This window comes from Chiloscyllium punctatum, chromosome 1, assembly GCF_047496795.1.
Source record: "Chiloscyllium punctatum isolate Juve2018m chromosome 1, sChiPun1.3, whole genome shotgun sequence".
In the NCBI taxonomy this organism is placed as follows: Eukaryota; Metazoa; Chordata; class Chondrichthyes; order Orectolobiformes; family Hemiscylliidae; genus Chiloscyllium; species Chiloscyllium punctatum.
Genome location: NC_092739.1, coordinates 33,876,561 through 33,902,670, shown reverse-complemented (window position 1 = coordinate 33,902,670; position 26,110 = coordinate 33,876,561). Strand labels below are relative to the sequence as shown.

The 26,110-nt window shown below is 39.7% G+C and overlaps 1 protein-coding gene across 2 annotated transcripts in view; it reads right to left on the bottom strand.

The window, feature by feature from the left end:
• LOC140491295 (inactive ubiquitin carboxyl-terminal hydrolase 53-like) overlaps nucleotides 1-25,750 on the bottom strand; it is a 100,455-nt gene extending 74,705 nt beyond the window's left edge. The window contains exons 1-4 of one of the 2 annotated variants that reach the window (XM_072589321.1): nucleotides 25,158-25,750; nucleotides 12,988-13,080; nucleotides 11,113-11,247; nucleotides 5,481-5,594 (exon numbers count right to left, since the gene is read on the bottom strand). In XM_072589321.1, coding sequence (XP_072445422.1) covers nucleotides 5,481-5,594; nucleotides 11,113-11,247; nucleotides 12,988-13,080; nucleotides 25,158-25,301 — 486 coding nt within the window. In that variant the 5' untranslated portion in view covers nucleotides 25,302-25,750. Of the gene's footprint in view, nucleotides 1-5,480; nucleotides 5,595-11,112; nucleotides 11,248-12,987; nucleotides 13,081-16,370; nucleotides 16,456-25,157 lie in introns of those variants that run through there. The other variant, XM_072589405.1, reaches the window with a different exon arrangement.
• Between the last annotated feature and the right edge of the window lie 360 nt (nucleotides 25,751-26,110).

Below are 26,110 nucleotides of genomic sequence, written 5' to 3'. Positions count from 1 at the left end.
TAAGGTAGCCCGGAAGGACCTGAAGAGAGAGCTAAGAGCAGCAAGGAGGGGACATGAAAGGTCCTTAGTTGGTAGGATTAGGGAAAACCCTAAGGCTTTCTATAGGTATGTTAGGAATAAAAGAATGACGAGGGTAGGAATAGGTCCAATCAAGAATAGTAAGGGGAAGTTGCGTGTGGAGGCTGAAGAGATTGGGGAGGCACTGAATGAATACTTTTCGTCAGTATTCACTCAGGAACAGGACATTGTTGTCGATATGAATACTGAGGCACGAATAAGTAGAATGGATGGCTTTGAGATATGTAGAGAAGAGGTGTTGGAAATTCTGGCAAGGGTGAAAATAGATAAGTCCCCTGGGCCTGATGGCATTTATCCTAGGATTCTCTGGGAAGCAAGGGAGGAGATTGCAGAGCCATTGGCCTTGATTTTTGTGTCCTCTTTGTCTATAGGAGTAGTGCCGGAGGACTGGAGGCTAGCAAACGTGGTTCCCTTGTTCAAGAAGGGGAGTAGGGATAATCCTAGTAACTATAGGCCAGTGAGTCTCACTTCTGTTGTGGGCAAAGTCTTAGAGAGAATTGTAAGGGATAGGATTTATGCACATCTGGATAAGAATGATGTGATCAAGGATAGTCAGCATGGTTTTGTGAAGAGCAGGTCGTGCCTCACAAACCTTATTGAATTCTTTCAGAAGGTGACTAAGGAGGTAGATGAGGGGAAAGCGGTAGATGTGGTATATATGGATTTTAGTAAGGCGTTTGATAAGGTCCCCCATGGTAGGCTACTGCAGAAAATACAGAGATATGGCATTGAGGGTGAGTTGGAGGTTTGGATTAGGAATTGGCTGGCTGGAAGAAGACAGAGGGTAGTAGTTGATGGCAAAGGTTCATCTTGGAGTGCCGTCACTAGCGGTGTTCCGCAAGGATCTGTTTTCGGACCATTGCTGTTTGTCATTTTTATAAATGACCTGGAGGAAGGGTTAGAAGGTTGGGTGAGCAAGTTTGCGGATGACACGAAATGCGGAGGAGTTGTAGACAGTGAGGAAGGATGTGGCAGGTTACAGCGGGATATAGAGAAGCTGCAGAGCTGGGCAGAAAGGTGGCAAATGGAGTTCAATGTAGCTAAGTGTGAGGTGATTCACTTTGGTAAGAGTAACAAAAAGATGGGGTACTGGGCTAATGGTCGGATACTTGGTAGTGTGGAAGAGCAGAGGGATCTTGGTGTCCATGTACACAGATCTCTGAAAGTTGCCACCCAGGTAAATAGTGCAGTGAAGAAGGCATATGGCGTACTGGCTTTTATTGGTAGAAGAATTGAGTTCCGGAGTCCTGAGGTCATGCTGCAGTTGTATAAGAGTCTGGTGCGGCCGCATCTGGAATATTGTGTGCAGTTTTGGTCGCCATACTATAGGAAGGATGTGGAGGCACTGGAACGGGTGCAGAGGAAGTTTACCAGGATGTTGCCTGGTATGGTAGGAAGATCCTATGAGGAAAGGCTGTGGCACTTGGGGTTGTTTTCATTGGAGAAAAGAAGGTTCAGGGGTGACTTGATAGAGGTGTACAAGATGATTAGGGGGTTAGATAGGGTTGACAGTGAGAACCTTTTTCCACGTATAGAGTCAGCTATTACAAGGGGGCATAGCTTTAAATTAAGGGGGGGTAGATATAGGACTGATGTTAGGGGTAGGTTCTTCACTCAGCGAGTCATAAGTTCATGGAATGCCCTGCCAGTAGCAGTGGTGGACTCTCCCTCTTTATGGGTATTTAAGCGGGCATTGGATAGGTATATGGAGGATAGTGGGTTAGTGTAGGTTAGGTGGGCTTTGATCGGCGCAACATCGAGGGTCGAAGGGCCTGTACTGCGCTGTATTCTTCTATGTTCTATGTTCTATCATAACCTGAAGGGGGTTGGCTATTATTAATATTGTTAAATACCGCATTAATGACAATCAGAAACTCACGACTGCCTTGTGGGAATCTTACCATACTGTCTGAAAAAAGCATACAAACAAAACAAGAGTTTGGCAAGGGCCATTTTAATGTTCAGATCTTCCTGCCATTAGTCCATTTTGCTCAGACCCTCATAAGATTCTGCCCCAAAGATAGAAGTGTTTTGCATGTAATCATACCACATAGCACTGCTGAAATAGGTCTTCAGCAAAGATTACTAAAGATGTTACCTAAACATTTCCATATATAATGCACTTTATTAAATAGCATAATACATAATTCAGTAGCATGCGAGTTGCTCTTGTTCCAAGGGAAACCATCTGTGTAGCAACACAAAAACATGGGAGATAATTAAATATTTGAATATTATACTTATAATGTGATTTTGGCTAACATTCCAACACAAGATGCACTGAAAACTTGTGCCAAGTTGCTCCTCTTAACAATTCAATTACAGCTATAAATTTAATTATAGTGACCATTTTGCCTTCTGGGTGGTGTTGATAAGGATGGTGGATGCCCAACTTTGCAATGGCAATACTACAATAATATTCAGGTTGTACCTATGAAATGTGGCAGTCTTGGGATGGGCAATTGTCAGACATCATGTATCGGGGTCAGAATGGGAGCTTTCAGAAAATTTAAAAGCACCAAGTAACATCAAATGAGAGATGGAAAGTAGCTGTGTAGATGACTGTTTTACCTGTTGGTGTAGTTTCAGCTGGTTTGTTAGTATTAGAGTTTTCATGCTCCTCATAATTCTTCTTTCAGAGTCAAGACTGGTCATGCCCATGTGGCCTACTACAGTGACTTTTCATGGACTAATTATGCTGCTGCCTGTAGAAGTTGAAGATTATTTGGAAACTTATCAAATAAGCTTAGTAAAAGGTTTACACTGATGCAGCAAGAATATCTTTTTGAAGAAAAGGGCTTCAAGCACTGCAGATACAACACAGGGAGCCAGAAGTAGTGTGGGTGCCAGACCAAAAGGACTACCAGAGTGTCAGATTAGAAATCTCAGAAATAAGCATGGAGAAATTGTTCTCTGTTCTGAAATGAAGAAATCTTGTTGGTTTAAGCAAATTCACATTTTGTATATGAATCTGTACTTTGTTAAAAAAAGAATTCTGTGTATTAATACTGGGAGGGTCAGTTAGCTCTGTTGGTTGGATGACTAGTTTGTGACACAGAGCGACATCAAAAACGTGGGCTCAATTTCTGAACCAGCTGAGTTTACAAGAAAGGACTTTCCTTCTCAACCTCATCCCTTACTGGAGGCATATGATCCTCTGGCTACCCCATAAGACAGCAGCTTTATGGTCTGTTAAGAGTATGGCAACTTCACCCACACTCTTGTCCATGCACACTTTCAAATTCACTGATGTACTACTGCAACCACACCCTCAGTTCTTTAACTGCTTTTGGGTAGCCATCAGGAATTGAGCTTAAAGAAAACAATCTTTAACCTATGAATTGGTTAAGAAGAGCACTTGCACTTGGCATTAATTTAAGTTATTGTTGCTGCATTTTAAGAGTGTTATTTTCAATGCTATATAGGCAGATCACACCATACAAAGTGCATCACGGTAGTAGACCAGAGTACAAAATAGAGCATTACAGCTACAAAGAAGATGCACAAGGAGAGTGAGGTCAGAATTAAAATTGGAGAGATCCGTTCAAGTCTGATAACAGCAGAGTAGAAGCTGTTCTCGAATCTATTTATACAAGTATTCAAACTTTTATATTTTCTACCCGATGGAGGAAGGTGGAAGGGATTATAACTGGGGTGGGAGGGGTCTTTATCATGATGGTTGCCTTCCTGCGGCAGTGGGAAGCATAGATGGAGTCGATGGACAGACTGGACAGTGCTCACGACTCACTGTAGTTTCTTGCAGACTTGGGCAGCAGTTGCCATACCAAGCTGAAATGCATTCAATTACCATGCTTTCGATGGTGCATCTACAAAAATTGGTGTTTACGGATGTGACAAATTTCCTTAGCCTCCTGAAGTATACGTCGATGTGCTTTCTTGACTGTTGCATCAAAGTGAGTGGATCAAGACAGATTGTTGGGTATCACTCCCAGGAACTTGATGCTCTTAACCATCTTCACCTCAGCATATTTGTACACAACACCCTCCACTCTGCTTCCTGAAGTCAATGACGGGCTCTTTCATTTTGCTGACGTTGATGGAGAGATTGTCGTCTTTACACCATGCCACTAAGTAAGCAATCTCTTTCCTGTATTCTGTTTAAGAGCCAAATCAATGTTTGGATCAAGGTGATCATTCGTGGAACTTTTGGATTCTTTAATTTCAACTGAATAAACAATTTTACTAGTCAGCCAACTGGTACAAATGATAACAACTGCAGATTCTGGAAAACTGAAATTAAAACATGTTGGAAACATGTAGCTGGCATGGCAGCATCTGTGTATATAGATGTATACAGGAAACAATTATATTTCAAGTCTGAACTAGTTCGGTTGAAAAGTTATAGACCTTTTCTTTTTTTTAAAATTCGTTATAACTAGGCTGAGGGAGCTGAAGTTTCTGGATCAAGGAAACAGTACAGGTTTAACTACTGCACTGGGAACAATGCAATCCTTCATAACCATGGGTGTTTGACAAAGACTAATGGCAACCATGCCAGAGCTTGCCGTTCACTGAATCAATGAAGAAACAGAGACCTCAAAAGGACCAGTGCTGGTACATTCTCAGTCATTCTTGGATGCCTTCCTTTGGACTTTAACAGATGTAATGTCAGGCAGAAAAAATATTTTGTTCTCAATATCTCTGTATCGAAGGAGTCTGAAGCAGTCCATGTTCAAATGCAACAAGATCTGGTTAATATTCAGGCTTAGGCTGACAAGTGGCAAGTAACATTGTCTGGTGCTTGTGAATACACAAAATGTAGTGTCTCCTTCCCCTTGGAATCCTATCCACGTTATTGTTTTCTGGTTTCTGCTTGCCCGAGAGGATGCTTCTCCCATTTACTCTGTCCAACCTCAGTAGCTAGCTTCCATTTTAACATTCTAAGCTTGCACTCATTCCCACAAGAGCTTAATTTACCAACCACAAATGATCAAGTGATCCAGTTACTTCACATCTCTATCAAGAACACAAACCCTCATTACTCACAAAATGCCTGCAGCCCCAAAGGCAACTCCTCAACAATATTTGAGTGGTTGATTAGAAACACACATTTTTGAAATGTGTTGACCATTAGTCCTAACAGCTCATGACTATTCCTTTCTTGAGCATGCTTATATTTCCAGAAAATGTCCATTGTCTTAAAATAAATCAATATATTCCAGTGATCCAAAAGAAAGCTGTCAATTTTAGATAAAACAATGCTATTTCAGTACAATTTCCATAGCCCTTCAGAGGGAATCCTTTTCTTTATACACATATTCCTGCTCCACACATTAGTTATCCAGCTTTTCAATCAAAGTTAATCAATATTTCTTCAAAGTTTAATATAACTAAATCACTTTAAATGCCATATTTTTCTAAATAGAAAGTTTTTATCTCACCTGCTCGTAAAGAGTCATGGCAAATTTTTGATGGGTGATGCAAGATTTAACAGTGCATGTATCCATTTCAGTGTCTGAAACTATATGCAAATGAATTCTCTCCAAAATATTCTCCTAAAAAAAATAAAAATAAAAGCATCAAAATCATGGGCCTGATCGGATGTCTGGCCCATTTTAGGTTGAGAAAACTGTCTTAACACTGGCAAATTTGGACTCAATTGCTCAAACACCAGACACACAAAGATGAAAACATATCCTTTTTACCCCCCCACAGTATTCCTTAATAAACCTGGTAGCAACTAAAAATAGATGTAGAATGGAAAAGGATATCCAGCCAAATTCACATATTTGTGTTCAATTTTATTCTAATCATAAATGAACCAGGTCAGACACAAATCTGCTCTAAACATTAAAGGGGAAATAGCTTCACTTTTTGGTTCTCCAATAAAACATTACACTATTTGCAATATTATTATTTTCCTGATAAAAACAGAAAGAACTGCAGATGCTGTAAATTAGAAATAAAAACAAATTGCTGGAAAAGCTCAGCAGATCTGTGGCGAGAAAGCAAAGTTAACATTTTGGGTCAAGTCACCTTTCCTCAGAACAGAGAACAGCTCTGTATTATTTACTATTTTCTTAATCTTCCCTGTCAGGCAAAAAAAAACACTGATGAATCACTTCTTGTTTTCAGTTTGCATTTCAACTTTGTCTATATTCACAGCGATATTTATTTCTACATCCTTGAAGTTCGGAGGCTGAGGGGTGACCTTATAGAGGTTTACAAAATTATGAGGGACATGGATAGGATAAATAGACAAAGTCTTTTCCCTGGGGTCAGGGAGTCCAGAACTAGAGGGCATAGGTTTAGCGTGAGAGGGGAAAGATATAAAAGAGACCTAAGGGGCAACAGTTTCACGCAGAGGGTGGTACGTGCATGGAATGAGCTGCCAGACGATGTGGTGGAGGCTGGTACAATTGCAACATTTCAGAGGCATTTGAATGGGTATATGAAAAGGAAGGGTTTGGAGGGATGTGGGCTGGGTGCTGGCAGGTGAGAATAAATTGGGTTGGGATATTTGGTCGGCATGGACAGGTTGGACCAAAGGGTCTGTTTCCATGCTGTACATCTCTATGACTCTATTTGGTTGCGCTTCATCATGTTTAATCATGTCCAGGGAGCATCTCCCTTTGCAGGAGCACATTTACTATGCCACTCAAAGAAATGTAAAAATTAGCAAAGATATGTTATGTTAAAATAAAACAAAATCAACCAGGGTAATTTCAAGACTTCTTACATTCACTGAAACATAGCAAATGAATGTAAGGGTGTGAAATGCTAAGTTTAATGGCATAAGAATATATTAGAATCAAGCAAAAGCAGAATGATGTTACTTGTATCACTGGATTATTAGTTTTTGTCATTACAACATTCAAGGATATGAATGAAGGCCAAGAGTTCCCATATAGTATACTACACTCAAGTACAATGAGGTACTATTGATGTAGGAATACTGTAAAATGAACATTTATACTTTGTTGAAATGGAAGTAGAAGTTTGCAAAATCATTTACCTCTGAAGCTCATACTCAAAAGTTAAAAAATAGGCTTTTCTAATCACAAGTATTTTATGGACTATATAAACCATGTTAAAAAGGAGAAAAAACTTGAAAAAGAGGGCATAGAAAAATATTTTGTAATTAGCGATGAAGCTGCAGACTGCAGGAAGATATTAATTGCCTCGTCAAGTTGCCAGGAGACTGGTAAATGGAATTCAATCCAAAGAATGGGTGATAAATAATAATATGGAAAAAGTTTTTTAAAAAAATCACACAACACCAGGTTATAGTCCAACAGGTTTATTTGGAAGCACTAGCTTTGGGAGGACTGGTCCTTCATCAGGTGGTTAAAGGAGCAGCGTTCCGAAAGCTAGTGCTTCCAGATAAACCTGTTGGAACATAACCTGGTATTGTGTGGATTTTTAACTTTGTCCATCCCTGTCCAACACTGGGTTCTCGACATCAACAGAATGGAATGTATGGAATACACCAAGACTAGTAGGTAAGATGGTTATGTTGGCAGGCAGAACTCCCAACTAACAAGCACAGCACAGCATACAAATTTATACTTGGATTGTATAAAGCTTTGGTTAGGACCTAAATAATGAGTACTGCGCATAGTTCTGATAATCATAATTACAGAAAAGACTTGATCACACTACAGAGAAGACTTAGAAAATGTTGTCAGGATTGGAAATTTTTAACTAAAAAGGAAAGACTGGATATGCCAGGGCTGTTTTCAATACAAGAGAAGGCAGAGGGTAGATTTAAATGAGATGTGCAAAATTATATGCCTAGTTAAAATGCATAAAATTTACTAATTTCTCTTAATCAGGTAGTTAACCAATGGGCATGGAGTTAATGTAATTCAGAGAAGGATTAGACAGAAGCTGGGGAGAAACCTTGTCTATCCAAACAGTGAAGTGTGCCTGAAATTCACCTCTGAATTTTATATTAATTGTGGTTAATTGCACACAGGTAATGTGCATTAATTCATGAATCACATGAAAATACATCTCCAAATCTTCCAGGAAAGTTCACTCATGGGGTGGCCAATCAGAGCGAAGTCAACTCCATACAGAAAGTGGAATAAAATGGCGAAAAGCTGTTTCTCCAGTCATAGGCTAGTTCTTTCCCAAGTTTGCTTCTGATAGGCTTATGAGTGAGCCTTTCAACAACGTAGTGACTGGAGGAGCAGTGAGCAGCTAGATAAGTGAAGGAGTCACCAGTAGTCTGAAAGAACAGCCAAAGGCCTTGCCCAAAATCCAGCTGAAATTTTTTCAATGTCAGGAATGGAGGTCAGGGCTGGGAGAAGCATTTCTGACAAGGTGGCCATCTGCCCACCAGGTGGGGGTGGGGGTGGGGGTGGGGGAAGAGAGCTGGGAACTGCATTGCATGTGTTCTAACAATTTTTATTTTGTTTACTTTTTTTTTAAATCAACAATTTGTTCCCCCCACCTACGTTCGGGACACTACCCACGCCCTCCACCTCCTCCATGATTTGCTTCCCCATGGACATCCAATCCCTGTACACCTCCATCCCCCATCACGAAGGACTTAAAGCCCTCCGCTTCTTCCTTTCCCGCAGTACCAACCAGTACCCTTCCACCGGACACCCTCCTTCGACTGACTGAACTGGTCCTCACCCTGAACAACTTCTCTTTCCAATTCTCCCACTTCCTCCAAACCAAAGGAGTAGCCACGGCCACCCGCAATGGCCCCAGCTATGCCTGCCTCTGCGTAGGATATGTGGAACAGTCCATCTTCCGCAGCTACACTGGCCCCACCCCCCACCCTTTCCTCCGCTACATCGATGACTGTATCGGCACTGCCTCGTGCTCCCACGAGGATTGAACAGTTCATCCACTTTACCAACACTTTCCACCCCAACCTCAAATTCACCTGGACCGTCTCAGACTCCTCCCTCCCCTTCCTAGACCTTTCCATTTCTATCTTGGGTGACCGAGTCGACATGGACATTTACTATAAACCGACCGACTCCCACAGCTACCTAGACTACACCTCCTCCCACCCTGCCCCCTGTAAAAACGCCATCCCATATTCCCAATTCCTTCATCTCTGCCGCATCTGCTCCCAGGAGGACCAGTTCCAAAACCGTACCACTCAGATGGCCCCCTTCTTCAAGGACCGCAAATTCCCCCCAGACATGGTCGACGATGCCCTCCACCACATCTCTTCCACTTCCCGCTCCTCCGCCCTTGAGCCCCGCCCCTCCAACCGCCACCAGGACTGAACCCCACTGGCCCTCACCTACCACCCCACCAACCTCCATGTCCAGCGTATCATCCGCTGTCATTTCCGCCACCTCCAACAGACCCCACCACCAGGGACATATTTCCCTCCCCTCCCCTATCAGCGTTCCGAAAACACCACTCCCTCCGTGACTCCCTCGTCAGGTCCACACCCCCCCACCAACCCAACCTCCACTCCCGGCACCTTCCCCCGCAACCGCAAGAAATGCAAAACTTGCGCCCACACCTCCCCCCTCACTTCCCTCCAAGGCCCCAAGGGACACTTCCATATCTGCCACAAATTCACCTGCACCTCCACACACATCATCGATTGCATCCACTGCACCCGCTGTGGCCTCCTCTATATTGGGGAGACAGGTCGCCTACTTGCAGAACGTTTCAGAGAACACCTCTGGGACACCCGGACCAACCAACCCAACCACCCCGTAGCCAAACACTTCAACTCCCCCTCCCACTCCACCAAGGACATGCAGGTCCTTGGACTCCTCCATCGCCAGACCATGGCAACACGATGGTTGGAGGAAGAGCGCCTCATCTTCCGCCTGGGAACCCTCCAACCACAAGGGATGAACTCAGATTTCTCCAGTTTCCTCATTTCCCCTCCCCCCACCTTGTCTCAGTCAAATCCCTCAAACTCAGCACCGCCTTCCTAACCTGCAATCTTCTTCCTGACCTCTCCGGCCTATCACCCACACCTTGACCTCCCTCCACCTATCGTATTCCCAATGCCCCTCCCCCAAGTCCCTCCTCCCTACCTTTTATCTTAGCCTGCTGGACACACTTTCCTCATTCCTGAAAAAGGGCTCATGCCCGAAATGTCGATTCTCCTGTTCCTTGGATGCTGCCTGACCTGCTGCGCTTTTCCAGCAACACATTTTCAGCTCTGCTATCCTATACTGCCTTTTAAATCTTACTTTTTGCTTTAGACATTCACTCATGTCTTTGTTTCTCAGTCTGTCCCCTGTTAATTAACAATCTATTATGTGTAGACTTCACATTTAATTTGGTCATTATGCTCTTTGATTTCTGGACTCGAGTGACAAAGATGAAATTGGCAGAAACATAGAGAGAGTTCCATGTACAAAAATATAAAAGTGATGGACTGAAGAGCTAATATAAATACAAGATCTTGCAAATTGCAGATTGTGAAAAATTCACGTAAAAGACACACTTCAGTCTTAATTTATGCAAATTCTTAATTGTGGTTGAGTAATTTGACAAGACAGTTTTTGTAAAAGGTTATAGGGTTACTTGGCTTTTAAAGTAGTGGAATAAGAATTCAAAGTAAAGAGGTCTCATTCGAATTTTAAAAATCACAGGCTAGGCTTCAGTTGGATTGACAGCTCAGGGATATGTAATGATGTGGAAAGGGAACTCGAGCAATTTGCCATAAACGAGAAAATTCAGTTATGAGACAATATTGGAACATTTAGGATTATTTTCCCCACTTAAGAGATGGTTAACGGTGACATGTGCAGAGAGAGAAACGGAGTTAAGTCCAGTCCGATGTGATTATTCTTCACCACCATTCGCCCTCTGGCACTGGAAACAATAACCAAAAGGAATTGATTTAAAATCGCTGGCATTTTTGTCCCCTTTGAGTGCCCAGGATCTGGAACATTCCACCCTGATAAAAATGGTGGCATTAATAATTTAAAAAGGGAGTTAAGATGGGTAGTTGAAGATGAGAATTTCAGGTGTTAAGAATCACCATGAACATGACAGACCAAATGTCCTCCTTCCGTTTCAAATTTCTAATGGCTCTATAAATAAACAGACTAAAATAAAGGAGATACTCACAAAGCATTCTGCTGCATCATCCATTAAACCAAGCTGGAAACGGTGTTCGTCTTTAAAACTTTCTGCCAGAGCATTTCGCAAAATATCAGAGGGAAGAGCTTTTTCCCTACTGTTTCGAAATTCTACAAATATATTCTGCAAGGAAATACCATAAATGGCTCGTAAAAGTGGATGAAATGCATTTTTTTTAAACAAAGAAACAAGAATTAAATAAACTACATTTTCAAAGAAACCACAGGCAGAAATTGCCTTCAGGATGCTGCATGAATCTCTCTTGGATCTATCATGATTAACAGGGCTACTTGTTAAAGTGTGCCTTACAAGTTCACAGTGTAAAGAAAAAAGCTGCAAACTAGTGCAATAAATAAGCTTCATTTCAAGCAATCGTTGCAGCAGCAAAATTACGAAAGAGAGGGTACTGAACCAAGCCGTCATGTAAATCCATTGTTTTTAAATTTGATATGGGTTCAAATTTTAATACATTTAGCATCTTGGTAAGTTTTTGTAAGAAAACAAATTCTGAAATTGTTAATGAAACTTTGAGAGTTTCACATATTTTTTACACTGAGAAAATAATAATTTGAACATAAAAAAATTGCACAAATTCTCCAATAACACAGATGAGGAGTTGTGTGTGTTTGGTCCTGAGAGGGAGCAAGAAAAGGTGGATCAAAAGAACATGTCAACACTATTGATAAAACCGAATTCCTTATAATCATGCAATAGGGAGGAATTGCCTCAGGTAAGTTGCCTTCCTGGATCTTGCCCATAAGCAAAAAAAAATGAAGATTCATTAGATTCAAGTAAATTTCTACTGATTAATCATGCTTTCCTTTATTGGTCAGAGCTCTGAGCATAGGAGTTGGGAGGTCATACTGCAGCTGTCCAGGACATTGGTTCGGTCACTTTTGGAATATTGCATGCAATTTTGGTCTCCATCCTATCAGAAGGATGGGTGAAACCTTAAAACGGTTCAGGAAAGATTTACAAGGATGTTGCCAGGGTTGGTGGATTTCCTAATCTATAGGGAAAGGCTGAATAGGCTGGGGCAGTTTTCCATGTAGTGTCAGAGACTGAGGGGTGACCTTATAGAGGTTTATAAAATCATGAAGGGCATGAATAGGGTAAATAAACCAGGTCTTTTTCCCAGAATCGGGAGTCCAAAACTTGAGGGCATAGGTGAGAGGGGAAAGATTTAAAAAGGGACCTAAGAGGCAACTTTTTCACGCGTGTGTGTGGACTCAGCTGCCACAGGAAATAGTGGAAGCTAGTACAATTACAACATTTTAAGGCATCTGGATAGGTATATGAATAGGAAGTGTTTAGAGGGAGATGGGCCAAGTGCTGGCAAATGGGACTAGATTGGTTTCAGATATCTGGTCAGCATAGGCAAGTTGGACCAAAGGGTTTGTTTCTGTGCTGTACATCTCTGACTCTATAATTGTCTGACATGCTGAAGTAAATCAAACTTTGTAAAAGGTAGTGATAACAATAAAGATGTGGAAATCCTATTAGGCAAAAAAGGTTCAGTCAAGAGGATGGAAATTGATGCCAATAGAGATGCGAAGTATTATTGGTAAGAAACAGACAAGTAGCTACACAACAAAAGAAAGATTTAAAGTATTTCAGAAATTTGCAAAAGTTATCCTTTCATTCAAGAACATTTTTAATTTATAAATGATAAATTCTGAGATTTAATAAAAACATAAAGTAAACTTATTAAGCAGCAGTTTTCACACAGAGTTAGATCTAAGAAAATGTGTTAAAATACTTAAATAAAACCAAAATTAACTACAGGAATAAGATACCACAATCACAAGTGGATAATTTAGAATTACTGTTTGTAATAATCACAATGCTAAACACTGAATTTACCTTCAAAGCACAAAAAATGCAAGCATTTCCTGAGCATACATGTCCAGGAAGCAGTCTCAAACTCCTTCGGAAAATGTCCAAGTGCCACAGAATCTAGAAGGCAAGAGAGACTTCATAGCATTTACAGTACACAACGAGGCTATTCAACCATATGAGCTACCCAGCTCATCCCATTCTCAATACCTGTCACCACAGGCCTCTTAATTAATCACTTTCAAATATATATATCCAACTCTTGAAGCCTCTGGCACAATCTGCCTTCATCACTCTCCAAAGCAGTGTATACCAAATCCTCACAACTGAGGAAAGAAGTTTCTGATCTCATTCCTACATCACCTCAATGGTGAAACTGACCAAGAGTGCCTACAAAATGTATTTGGTCCCTAGATATGAAAAAGTAATCTTTTCATGAATTATACTTCCATTGAAAGATGAACAAAATGTTAAAACATCCCTTCAATGTATTTCTTCAGAGGGAATCTCAAATCATTCTTAGTCTAAAAGGACTTCTGTTTACACAATGCAATGTCTCTAAACATGATTTCCAGGAGCAATCAGAACTTCCTACAAGCCATCACATGGGAATGCACATGCTCTAGAACGTACCGAAATAACTTCCAGTCTATAGTCCACAAGCAGGAAAATATCACTTTCCTCATTTATTCAAACAGGTTTTTGAAACACTCCTGGCACAAAAGTTTCCCACACAACATAACTTATTTGGTCATTAAGCAAATGTTCCTTTCTGGTAAAGAGGTTTGCAGATTTAATCCTTGTGCTGCGTAGAGTTAGACTATCAAGACGAATAATTTACTTCTGTATCCCAGTTTTTGAGAAAGATGACAAAATTGAAGAGGAAAATTGGTCAATGAACTCTCCTATACTACACTACTTTCATATCTTCTATAGTCAAACAAGTTGCTCACAAGTCACTTTATAGTGTCGTCATCAGATTGGTCAGCATAAGATACATAGATGCTGCCAGACTTGCTGAGTTTCTCCAACAAGTTGTTTCTGTTGGAGATACTAAAGGCTTGCTGTGTTTGTAAAACATTCTCCAGTAAGTGTAATTTTGTTCAGATAGGGAAAGGAAAAGCATTTAAGGAGGCAAAGCAGAAATAAGAATCTTAATGAGGTGGGAGAAGCAGCACTTTCAATAAAATACAGTAGAATGTACATGTTGTTGCATCAACATGTACGACAATTCAAGAACAGGCATAGATTGACTACTGATAGTGAAGAAAGAAATTTGTAACTCTAAGAAATTGGATAAGAATGCTTAGATATTATATTCCAAATCTTCTCATCTTCAGATACTCGATGTACCCCTAAAGACATGTGCCAAAGCCACGTAGTCTGAATGGAGTGACTCACAGGAATTGCCCTGGAAGTTTAAACTTCCAGTGGGAAATTCCACAGCTGCCCTAGACGCTGTCTCTGACTGACATCTCAGGAGCTCTGAAAGATCAGTCTTACTTACCTGATTCATAATCTCGGAATGTTAGACAGATTAAATCCATGCAGAAGTTCCCAGTAACTACACAAATAATCCCTTTCATTTCCTGACCAACAACCTGACATCTCACCTCACATTTCCCCTGTCCCCAAACAACCATCCTATGAATGGAGCTCCAGTTAGCAACAAATAAAGGATTGGTTGGTGAACTAGTGACTAGTTACCAATGACAAAGGCCTTCTGCCTGCAAACAATTGCCAGATTGGCTCTCTGGTAGCTGAGCAGCTGGAGGCTGTGAACAAGATATAGAGTTTTAAGAAGGAACCAGCTTAGGAGCTTTCAAACTGTTCTCTGGGGTAAGCCACTGTCAATCTAAAGGAACCCAATTTATCTTTTCTTCAGCAGTTGATGTAAGCTGTGACTTTAAGTCAGATAGCCATTAAAAGTGACGCTGCTACCGTGTGCCCCTTGCAAACCAGTAGGATCATCTGGAGAAGGAGAAGTGGAAAACTGAGTTCTGACCAGCACAAGAATCATAAGAATCAGCTTAACAGAGCCTATGAACAACCACCACAGAACTGCATTCCCAGTGTTCCCAACATCCACAATTCATTTTCTATTAAATACCTGTCTATGTTTGTTTGTGCATAATAGGGCAGTTTTTAAAGGGGATTAGGACTTGAAGTAATTAGTAGACAATTCTTAACTGTAGCTGGACTCTACTTATTTGATACAATTAGTCATTTTTATTTAGTATAGAAATCTGATCCATTCTTTGTCAGTCTGGGTCCAGCAGCCAGCTAAACTGAGAAATCTTTATGTACCTTTTAAAATCTTTAACGTGGGTGATAACTCCAGGGAGTAATGCAGCTTGACTTAATCCTACTACAGTGAGTTATGATAGTACCACCAATCCCAGTGAATAACTTGAACCAATCAGCACTCCACTTCATTACAAATTGTTTCTTCCAGATAAGTTTGGATAGTTGACAATTAAAATTATGTTGATGGATATTTTAAACAGTTTACATAAAATTTTGTACATACAAGTCGTGTTTAAACATCAGATAATTTACAGATGCTAAGACTCATTCAATCTATTCAGATTTAAGCTCCTTAATATGCAACACCCATGCAATATTTTATTTCATAAACTAGTTCTGATGGAAAGTCAGACAAGAAATATCAACAGCTTAGCTCTCCAAGATTTTTGCCTGAACTGTTGAATATATCTAGCATTTCCTAATTTCATAAATAAATTCCTGGCAGAAAATCTGCATTCCAAAAATGCATCCCTTCATAAGTGAATCTTAATTAATAGATTAAATTAATCCTTCACCAGTAATGTTATTCACCATTTCAAGTTGTAATGCATCTTAGCACATATGACACACAAAATACGGGATATTACAGTGTAATAAAGTTTTTTTTTAAATGGTTCTAAGAAAGCCAAGGAAAATCCTATTCTTCAAGATCATCCCAATCCTTCATCCATCCTATCCTCAATCTAGAGGATATTTGCCTTTCTTATCACCGTAACATTTCTCAATTAAATCCTTTCTATATTAAAGGATCTCCCTCTCTTCATTTTTCTCTCCTCAGTAGCAATTTTGCCCATCAATCTCTTATTTGCTGCTACTACCTTCCATTTTGCATTATAGGCCATATGATTTATGAAATGATGTCAGAAACCAATTAATACAACTTCATTTCAGTGCACTGAGTTTGTAAATAATGCCAATCTAGTAAAAATTCAAAGGCAATGATTCATTTATCAACGCAGCTTAGGGAAGTACAAGCTGAATTTAAGGGATCAAATATAGATTCTAGGAATGGACAGTCTCAGGGAAGTAGAGGCTGGTTATAGCACAGTGGTATTTATTTAGAAAGGATGGGTGCTAAAATAATTCAGAATAGCAGCACCTACCTGAACAAAATAGCTGAATATTTTTAGGCGCTGCCCTTCCTATCCCAATTGGTAGGGGTTTGTGACATGCCTTAGGTGAATGCTGGTTGGGTTCTATCACATCTCATATCCCATTGGCTGACAGTCCTGTCAATGAAATACCAATGAAATCTGAGAAAACTGACAGACATATGCACATATAAAATGTTCATTACAGCTGTAAGCTAATTCTGCCTATCCTTAATAAAATAAATGCAGTGATCACACAAAATAAGTTAAGAATACTTAAAAGGCGTAAATATGACAATGCATTTGGTACTGAGATGTTACCACAACGGTACTTGATAAAGGTAAAATACAAAGTTGCTCCTGGTACAATGCTATGATGATTAACACTCAATACTGAATTGGTCAAATGAACTTATAATGAACCAAACAAAAAACAGAAATTGCTGGAGAAATTCAGCAGGTTTGACAACATCGGTGGACAGAAAACAACAGTTCATATCGAGTCCAGTGACCTTTCTTCAGAACACATGGAGGGTCACTGGATTCAAAACGTTAACTGTTTTCTCTTCACAGATGCCATCAAACCTGTTGAATTTCTCCAGCAATTTCTGACGTTGTTTCAGATCTCTATTATCTTGTTTTGTTTTGGACTACGAGATAACTTTCCAGAGAGAATACAAATTGTGTTGCCAGTTCATCACTTACAATATTGAAATATTTGAGATTAATAATGTCAGAAAATTGCACACAGCATTAACTTATGTTCAACTGGAATACCAGCTCCCTGATGTTGCACTGTTTAATTTATTTTCTTGCTTTTTTTTCCAGTTTAAAAAGAGTTTCCATTACAAATCAGAATAAACACTTTTCCCTAATTGATGGTCTGTTTCAGTAAGTGCACATATAATACCCACAATTCTCAGTGTATTCAAAGTCAGCTGTACTGTACTGATAAATACCAAGACTTTCAAGAGGAAGAAAATTAAATTGCATTATTGGAGTACTCTACATAAAGTCAGCATTGCACTTTCATGGGTCGAATAAATCTTCAATATCCAACAGTTTTATTATTATGCCAACATTAGTTGGCAAGTCTTAATGATTTCAGCATATTAAAAGAAAACATTTCTCATTCATACTAAGCTAACTATTTGCAGTTGCATACGATTTGTTTCATATGATGAAACTTTTCATTATGCTTAATTGGATTATAACTTCAGTGAGATTATAATAAATTAGAACAAAATTAGAAAATGAATTTGATTCAGTTTAGGATCCATGTAACCTCATCTTGATATAGAATAATTCAGCATGGAAACAGACCCTTTGGTCCAACTTGTTTGTGCCAACCAGACATCCCAATTTGACCTAGTCATATTGCCAGATTTGGCTCATATCCCTAAACCTTTCCTATTCATATATGTATTTAGATGCCTTTTAAATGTTGCAATTGTACCTGCCCCCACCACTTTCTTTAGTAGCTCATTCCATACATGCACCACCCTCTGCGCAAGATCAAATGCGAAAAAAAATTAATTCAGCTTTGTTGCTCCAAATCAAACAGCCTGCGTATGTTAATAAACTTTGGCTCACACAGGTGACAGAATTTTTTTTTGAAAATTAATGCGCCAGTCAATTTAAATCCATGTTCCTTAATATTTTCATTTTTGTTGCTTGCTAACATCAAATTATTTATTAACCTACAGTTAATCAGTGCACTTTGATTCCTAACTATAGTAGGTATGAAAGAAAAAAACAATGCTCTTTTATAACCCTTGAAGCAATAGTCATGTCAGTGTTGCCAACGGCATCCTTCAGTTTATCAGAATATTCTGGCATTGTGGATGTACCTACACGGAATAGTCTGCAACAGTTTAGGAAGGCAACTCAAAACTGCCTTCAAGGGTAATTAGGGATGGACAATTAATGCTGACCCAGCCAGCAACACCCACTAGCTGTGAAAAAAAACAATAGTCTTGGACTTCCAGATATCAATCTATTGTACCAGAGAACTTTTGCCAAAGGGGAAGAAAAACGAGTTGACACAACTATATAATTCAGATTTAAATTACATGAAGAATACACTTTGTGGGACAGAATGCAAATGTATCAGTCCACACACCAAATGGACAAAGTATTGCTTTCAAGATTCACATCACAGTTGACATATATTATGTAAAGAAAATATATCATATGAAATGTTCTTATTTAAACACAGTCAATTTGTAAAACACAGTTTAGTATGTGAACTAGCTTCTGTTCAGGTGCAGCTGTATTCAACAGAATATCATAGCTTCCAATATGCATCATTACAAAGATTCATTTCTGTGTGAGATGCGAAGGTACTAATCATATAGCTACTTTCACTGTGCGTCAGTTTGTCAGATTGATATGTACACAAGACACACTCTCTCCACAGTGCCTTTCACAACCTTGGAATGTCCTAAAGTGCTTTACAGTCAATTAAGTAATTGTGAAATGCGTAGCAAGATCCCACAAATAGCAATGTTCTATGCTATCATTACTGAAGATTATATATTGGCCATGACATCTGGTATAAGTAATCTCGTCCTCTTCAAACGGGTGTCACACAATTCACTTACAATCAAAAGGGTAAACAGGGCCATCGTTTAATGTCTCATCCAAAAAACAGACAATGGTGCCACACTCCCTCAGTAAAGTGAAAGCCTAGATTTTTTCTGTTTAAGTTTCTGGACTGAGACTTAAAAGAGAGTGCTAATCAAGCAAACGGACAGGATATGCATTGGTTCAACAACATTTTTCCAGCCAGGTCAACTCACCACAGCAAACTTTAAATATTCTCATTTTAATTCAACACACTGAAGCTGTAGAAGTAACTAAAGCATGAAGAAATTCAAAGAATAATGGAACTAAATAAACAGAATTTAATCCTGAAAAATTAGAGTTGATGCATTTTGAAGGCAAGGGAGTACATGTTAAATGGTAGGACTCTAGGAAGTACAAAGAGTCAGAGGGACCTTGGCCGGCATGCCCATGAATCCTTGAAGACAGCAGAACAAATAGATAAGGTGGTTAAGAGGGGGGTTATGGGATACTTACCTTTAGTCAAGGCATTGACTACAATAACGAGGAGGCTGTGATGGACATATTATTTAGGACACATTTAGGGGTGCAGAAGAGCTTCTCTAGCATGTTGCCTGGGCTGGAGCGATTCAACTATGAACAGAAACTGGATAGACTGGGGTTGTCTTCCTTAGAGTATGGAACGCTGAGGGGCAATCTAATTGAAATGTACAAAATTATGAAGCAAATATAGGAGAGAAAGGGAGAACTTATTTTCCCCCTCAGTAGCCAAAAACTGGAAGGCACAGTTTTAAACTAAGCGGGAGTTTAAGAGGATTTGAGATTTTATTCCTCACCTAGACAGTGCATTTGAAACTGACTGCTCAAGAAAGGTAGCAGAGGCAGGAACTCTCAAGCTATCCAAGAAGTATTTAGTAGAGTACCTGAAATGCCATACTAGGCTACTCTCCAAGTTCTGGAAAATGGAGTTGGAATGGACAGATGCTTAGTGACTAGCTTGGGCATGATGGGCTGAAGGGTCTTTTTCCATGCATAAAAACTAATGACAATGAATAAAATACCCACAAATCACTTATAGATTGTACCTTAGAACCCTAAAATGAGTGATAATTTAGTTCACAAGCATGATGGTTCTATCAAGACAGGTGTTTCTGGCAAGAATTGGAGGAAACAATCACAATGCTCAAAGAAGCAAGATATGGAACCCAAAAACAAACTAGGAACTTAGGCTAAGACATTTCATCCAGAACCAGGATTAATCTATCTATACCCAAGTGCATTCTTAATAAACAGAAACTATGAGTGGCAAACAGATTTGAGTGATGCACACAGGAGCTACAAAGGATAAGTCAGAGAATATTACCCTTTATAAATCTATTTTATATTAAATATTCCAAACATACTAGTTAATGCCATGTGGTAATTGAACATCAGTGCCACTAAGTTAACCCTTACAACATAATCCTCTGACAGGCATGCTGTAAAGTTGCAAATCCACTAAATAGTCCGAAAGGGAGCTTTCCCTCAAATCTGGCAGATTTTAGCAATATGCAAGGGAAGAAATATTCAGTAATAGGGGTTTCAGGAATAACAGTAAAATCCATAATTGGAACAGTAACATTTCAAAATATTCAATGTAAAATGAGGTATAGATTATAATGATCCTCAAGGCATTTCTAAACTGAGTTTGTGTGCTGTCCTTGCTGCTCAGTTCTTGATTGTTACTGAACTTCTTAATCTGTGGCTGCTTCATAGTGAATTAGACTGGATAGCCAAAGTCAAGAATTGGGCAGATAAACAATTAGTACAGCTTCAAAAAAGTTATGGACCCAAAGGAATGATTCTTTCCATAGGAGGCTCGACATCAGCCAACCCAAAAGCAAAAAACATTTTTTTTTAAAATTCAGTGGATCAGGTAGCATTCATGGAGAGAGAAACAGATTTAATGTTTCAGATTGAGATGACCTTTCAGTTTGAAACTGTAAACATTGTTGTTCCACAGATGCTACCTGACCTGAGCATGTCCAGCACTTTTTGTTTTTAGTTCAAATTTTCAACATAAAATAAGCATATGTTTGTATTTAATTTGATTCCAAGAATGACTACTTTGAAGTCTTACTCATCTCGCTGAGAAGATTTGTTTCTCTTTTCCATCTTGTTCATCATCTTTGCTTAATTGGAGGTCACTCCAATACATCCAAAACTCCATGGACCACTGTTCACACCAGCATCATGATCCATTCGCATGCATGCTACATGAAGTCTTGACCACAACCGTGGCAATACTGACAATTCTAATGACTGTTAACAGTTTCTCTCCACAGATCCTGCTTGACAATTAAAAAATTCATATTGTTTGTTTCAATTTCAGTTTTCCAGTATTCACAGTACTCTTCTTTTACAAAAAGTCCAGCCTAGCTAATGCCATTTCATACACAAACCATATTTCTTTGGAATGCTGTACAAAACAACCTCTGCTGTTGTTAGTCTTGATGCAGTTTTAAGTATAAGATCCTGTCTCTCGTCCTTTGGAGCACATCTAATTGGGTTTTTGCAGAGTTTGGCCTTTTTTCTCAATCATATCCCTGAAACTTTAAAGCCTTTTCGATGATATTTTACAACTCCTAGGAGGTTACTGAAAATACATAATAGTGAAATTGTGAGCAAGGCACAATCTCGGAATACTAAATGTCATCAACATTATTGAGAAACAGTGCTGGGCTCATATTCTTACACTGGGGAATTCTGAATTCTTGCTTTTAGGATAAACAGAATTGTTATATTCACTTGGATAGCTATTAGTCACTGTGCCAGGGAATTTAAGTTGATTGAACCTGTTCACAGCAGCTGCCACTGTGCCAAACATTTTACACAACAAGGAATACTGTCGACAATCGTTCTTTCTTGTTAAAGGCTCGAAGAATCACAATGAAAGTCACAGCTAGTTATAAGTTGGCATTTCCTCCTCTTCTACACTATCTGAAACAACCTGAAAAATTCAATCGGCTTCAGTTTTAATTTGATCTTCTCACCCACTGCCACATCACCTACTGATGTCGCCTGGAGATAATGCAAGTCAAAATATTACCAGCCTCATCTCAATCCATTGATAGTAATTAAGAGGTAACAAGTGAACTTTTAATATTTACAAAAATGCCAGATTTGTTAAAAAATTTTATTGTTTTATATTGATGGTATTCCTGCTCTTGGAAACATCCCACTGAATGGTACTCCACAAAGAACTAAGAGCAGTTTAATAAGATGGTCTACTATAAAGTCAAAGTAATCATACATTTTGAAAATTCCAGGATTTTGACTTTGAAGAAGAAACAATTTTCCAAATCAGGATAAAAATGGACTTGGAGGGTAAGTGCTTTAGGAGTAGGGTCAACAATTCTTCCATGGTCTTATAATACTACTTTTCTGTGGTGGTGAAGGCTATGCACTGGGAGATCATACCAAAGTAAATTTGAAGAGTTGCTCCAATGTATCTGGTGGGTGATATCCATTTAGGTATGATGAATGATGAAGAAATAGGCCCCTTATTGAGTTCAGTAACAGAGGTGATGTAGCAAATTTCTGTCCTCAATAGCACAATATTTCTTGTGTTTTGTTCCCATCATCCTTTCTCCTAGCATTCGGCTCACGTTCATGTCATGCTCACAACTTGGGATCAGGAGTAAAGTCATTCCAGCAGAACCAGAACAGACTGCCAGCATGCAGGCAATATTTCATGCAACTATTGATTAATTCCCCTCTTGGCTGATGATTGGGAGCATTAGGTGACTGGGTTACATTTTTCCTGCTCACAGACACAGTCTTGTGGCAGACAGATTTCTCAACATCTGGACCAAAAAGCCCAGGTTCAAGGCCCTAATGCCCAAGGGCTGTGTCATAATAGTCTGAAGAGACTGAATAAAAATAATTTTTTGTCCTGCTCAGAATGCGCTTTTCATTTGGAGCCCATTGAAATATTTGTTACCTTTGTACTGTTATGAAGCATGTAGTTGAAAAACTGAAGAGCTAGGCATCTTTTGAGCACAAATGGTAGAAACTATGAGCACAAATTGATTTTCAAGCATAGTCAAGTAGAGCCATATGACCTAGAAAATCTATACTATCCGACAGCAAAACAAAAATGAATTTAAATTTCATGGGAAATACAGACTGGAAGAAGAATACACATGAACCACAAGAATAAACAGAACATAAGAACTTGTTCCATCAGAGCTCAGTTTTCTAGGGCACAATTCAACTAGTATAAAATAGGTTTGATATTAGAATAACCACATCAAATTAATTTATTTCTTTACTCAGTAAATAAAAATCACTGATAAAAAAAATCAGCCCATAAATAGTACAACACTCAGTACCTGTAAAACACTTTTTGTAAAAATATTGTTAACTCACTGAGGACTTAGAAATTATTGCAGGAGATCTATCATCGTCCCTGAGTACGAATTGAAAAGCTTTCCTGCACAAACTGGTTATTTTTAACAAATGCTTTGCCATACAAAGAAACTCAAGTGTTACAAAACTGACTTCATTACCAACAATCATATCTACAATTTTTTTCCTCACAAATCTTATCTACAGTTTTATCCAAACAAAAATCATCTGAAACACAAGTAATCAAGGTGATCACAGTTTTGAGAAAGTTTAAGAACCATGCTACTTGAATATCACCTGAACTGCTGAATATTTCTAAAATGAAACAAATTAGAAAATGTTAATGCCATATGGTTTTCCACACTTTTCTTTTGGAACCTTACACCCAAATATGAACTAATAAAAGCTGGGGTTCAATTTTGAGAAAACAATTGAAAAGACTCAAAACACAACTTATAAGCCTGGTTAAACCATAGTCCTGTGCACAATAGGAAGGAGTCACTAGTGAAGGAACAAAAGAAAAATCAGTGAAGATTTATCAGAAAAGAGTGGATAGGCTGTAGTTTGTTTCTGAAGGAAACGGCTCTGAACCATGTTGTTACAAGTCTTTAAAATATGAGCATGTGCAAGCTGATGATAAGTAATAAAAACATACTTCAACTTCTAAAAATATTTTGAAGAAGAGATATAATCTGTAAATTTGCACTACACGATTCAGGCAAAATATGGAAAGTGTTGGATCCTTAGTTTGTAACAGAAAAATTCTCCAATTAACTAGAACAATAAAAACATTCACATCTCTTCTTTTCAACCAGCTGAAATTGTCAACTAAAATAATGATATTTACAAAATACATACCAGTTACCTAAATTGAGCAATTCTTCTGATAACCACAAAGAGTTTAGGAGAATGAACTTCCAGATATATACAAGAGTTCTTTTTTGTTTTAAGTACAACTGTTTACCAACACACTTAGCTCACATCTCTTTTTGTTTATATGCCCTGTTCAAACATTGTGGGTCTTTGTTTTTTTTATAATTCACTAATTTATTACAATCAGAATATTCAGTTGTTAGCAGTTTTCTATGCAGTACATGCTAACTGTTGATACATTGCTCAAACTTTCACAGCACAAAACACTTAAGAGGACCACAATGTAAAATGCTGGACACTCCTCAGTAGATAAAGAGCCCCGGGGAGTAACTTATTTTAAAACCAGGGATAAATTAGAAGCCCAAAATAAAATCTACAAGAATCTAAAACTGTATTTTCTCTGCAGTATCACAAAGTGGAAAAAAGCAAAGTTCACGTGCAGCATATCTGTGTCCTAGGAAATTAAGATTGAAGTGTTTTATTTCAAATTCAGATTGCAAATTCTATTTGCATCAGACTTGTCAAGTTTCACCTCTTCGGATCTGGTGACGATCTATGCAATTTCCCCTTGCAAACAATAGTTTGGTTTACTACAAGGTATTACAAAGTACAGGGACAGCTGAAATATCGGCGTGCAACTATTAAAACTAACAACCCCCCCAAAAAATTATTTAATAAAAAACGAATTGTTGCGATGGATGAGTGTTTTTAAACTATTTCCCCTGCAGCGATCTGAAATGGTAAACACAGTGCGAGATAGTGCAATCAGGGTGTCACTGCATTCCTTCCATCGGGAAGCAGTCGGGTGGAGTTAAAAGTTTGCAGACACAGCTCGACGAGAAGCTGTATTGCCTTCCACTTTTAAACATGGGTTCTCAAGGTGCGTGCCGGACCGGCCGTCGTTGCTATGGCTGTCGCCGCTCCGCTGGAGTGCAGCCCGAGCCCGGTGTGGATCAAGTGCGATTCCCTTACCTGCACTGCGCTGTTGAGGAAGCAACTGTTCTCTCCGGGTCCGTTCAGCAGTCCTTTGGGCGGGGCGATGGACAACATGCTCCCAGGCTGGTAGCCGCTCCGCAGGTTACCCCCGGGCTTCAGGAAGTTCCTCATCCAGGCCATTGTGCCAGGAGAGCGGCGCGAGCCACAACAATCGGACACACGGAGGGAGGGGGCAGGCCGACCGGCTCGGGCCGCGCGCTCGCTGCCAGTGCCTCGCGATCGCCGCCCGCCCTCCCTCCAACTCAGGTGAAGCGGCTTCTCGCCATGGGGTAGCTCCCCTCCAAAACCTCTGCTCTTTTCACCCTCCGCAGTCCTTCATTGCCTTCCTCCCTCTTTCCCAGATACACACACCCCCCAGAGTAAGGGGAGGGGAGGGGTGCGGGATGAGCGATGACAGCGAACTCAACGAAGGTTAGCGAGGGCTGCACGACGGAAAGCGAGGAGGAAGGTGACGCCGCCAACAGCGCTGCTCTGGCCGGATCCGGCAGGTGAGGCGAGCCGCGCGAGACAACACTCCGGTCCAACCGTCCGAGCTCGAGATCAGCACCGCGCGCCGTTGCGTCACCACCAGCTGATTCCAGCAGCTTGCGTCCGGTCACGTGTGATCCCAGCCACAGATCAGGGAAGTGGATGTGTGTTGACAAGAGTTGAGTATTCCTACCTGACTTATGGGTCTGAAGCTGTCTTTCTCTCGTTCTTCTTCTTCTTTTACTTGTCAGTTGGGCGGAAGAGAAGGAGGAAAATCAGGCAAAACAGCTCTGTGCATAATTGAACAGAGTATGTATCAACAAGGGGTGCCAAGAGATGGGGATATTGTGGAGGAGATTCACCCCTGCCTTCCTCATTTACTTACAGACATTAGATTGGGCGTACTCTGGCAATGCACTAACCAGACTGGTGAACCTCAACGATTGCAACAATCAAGTCGA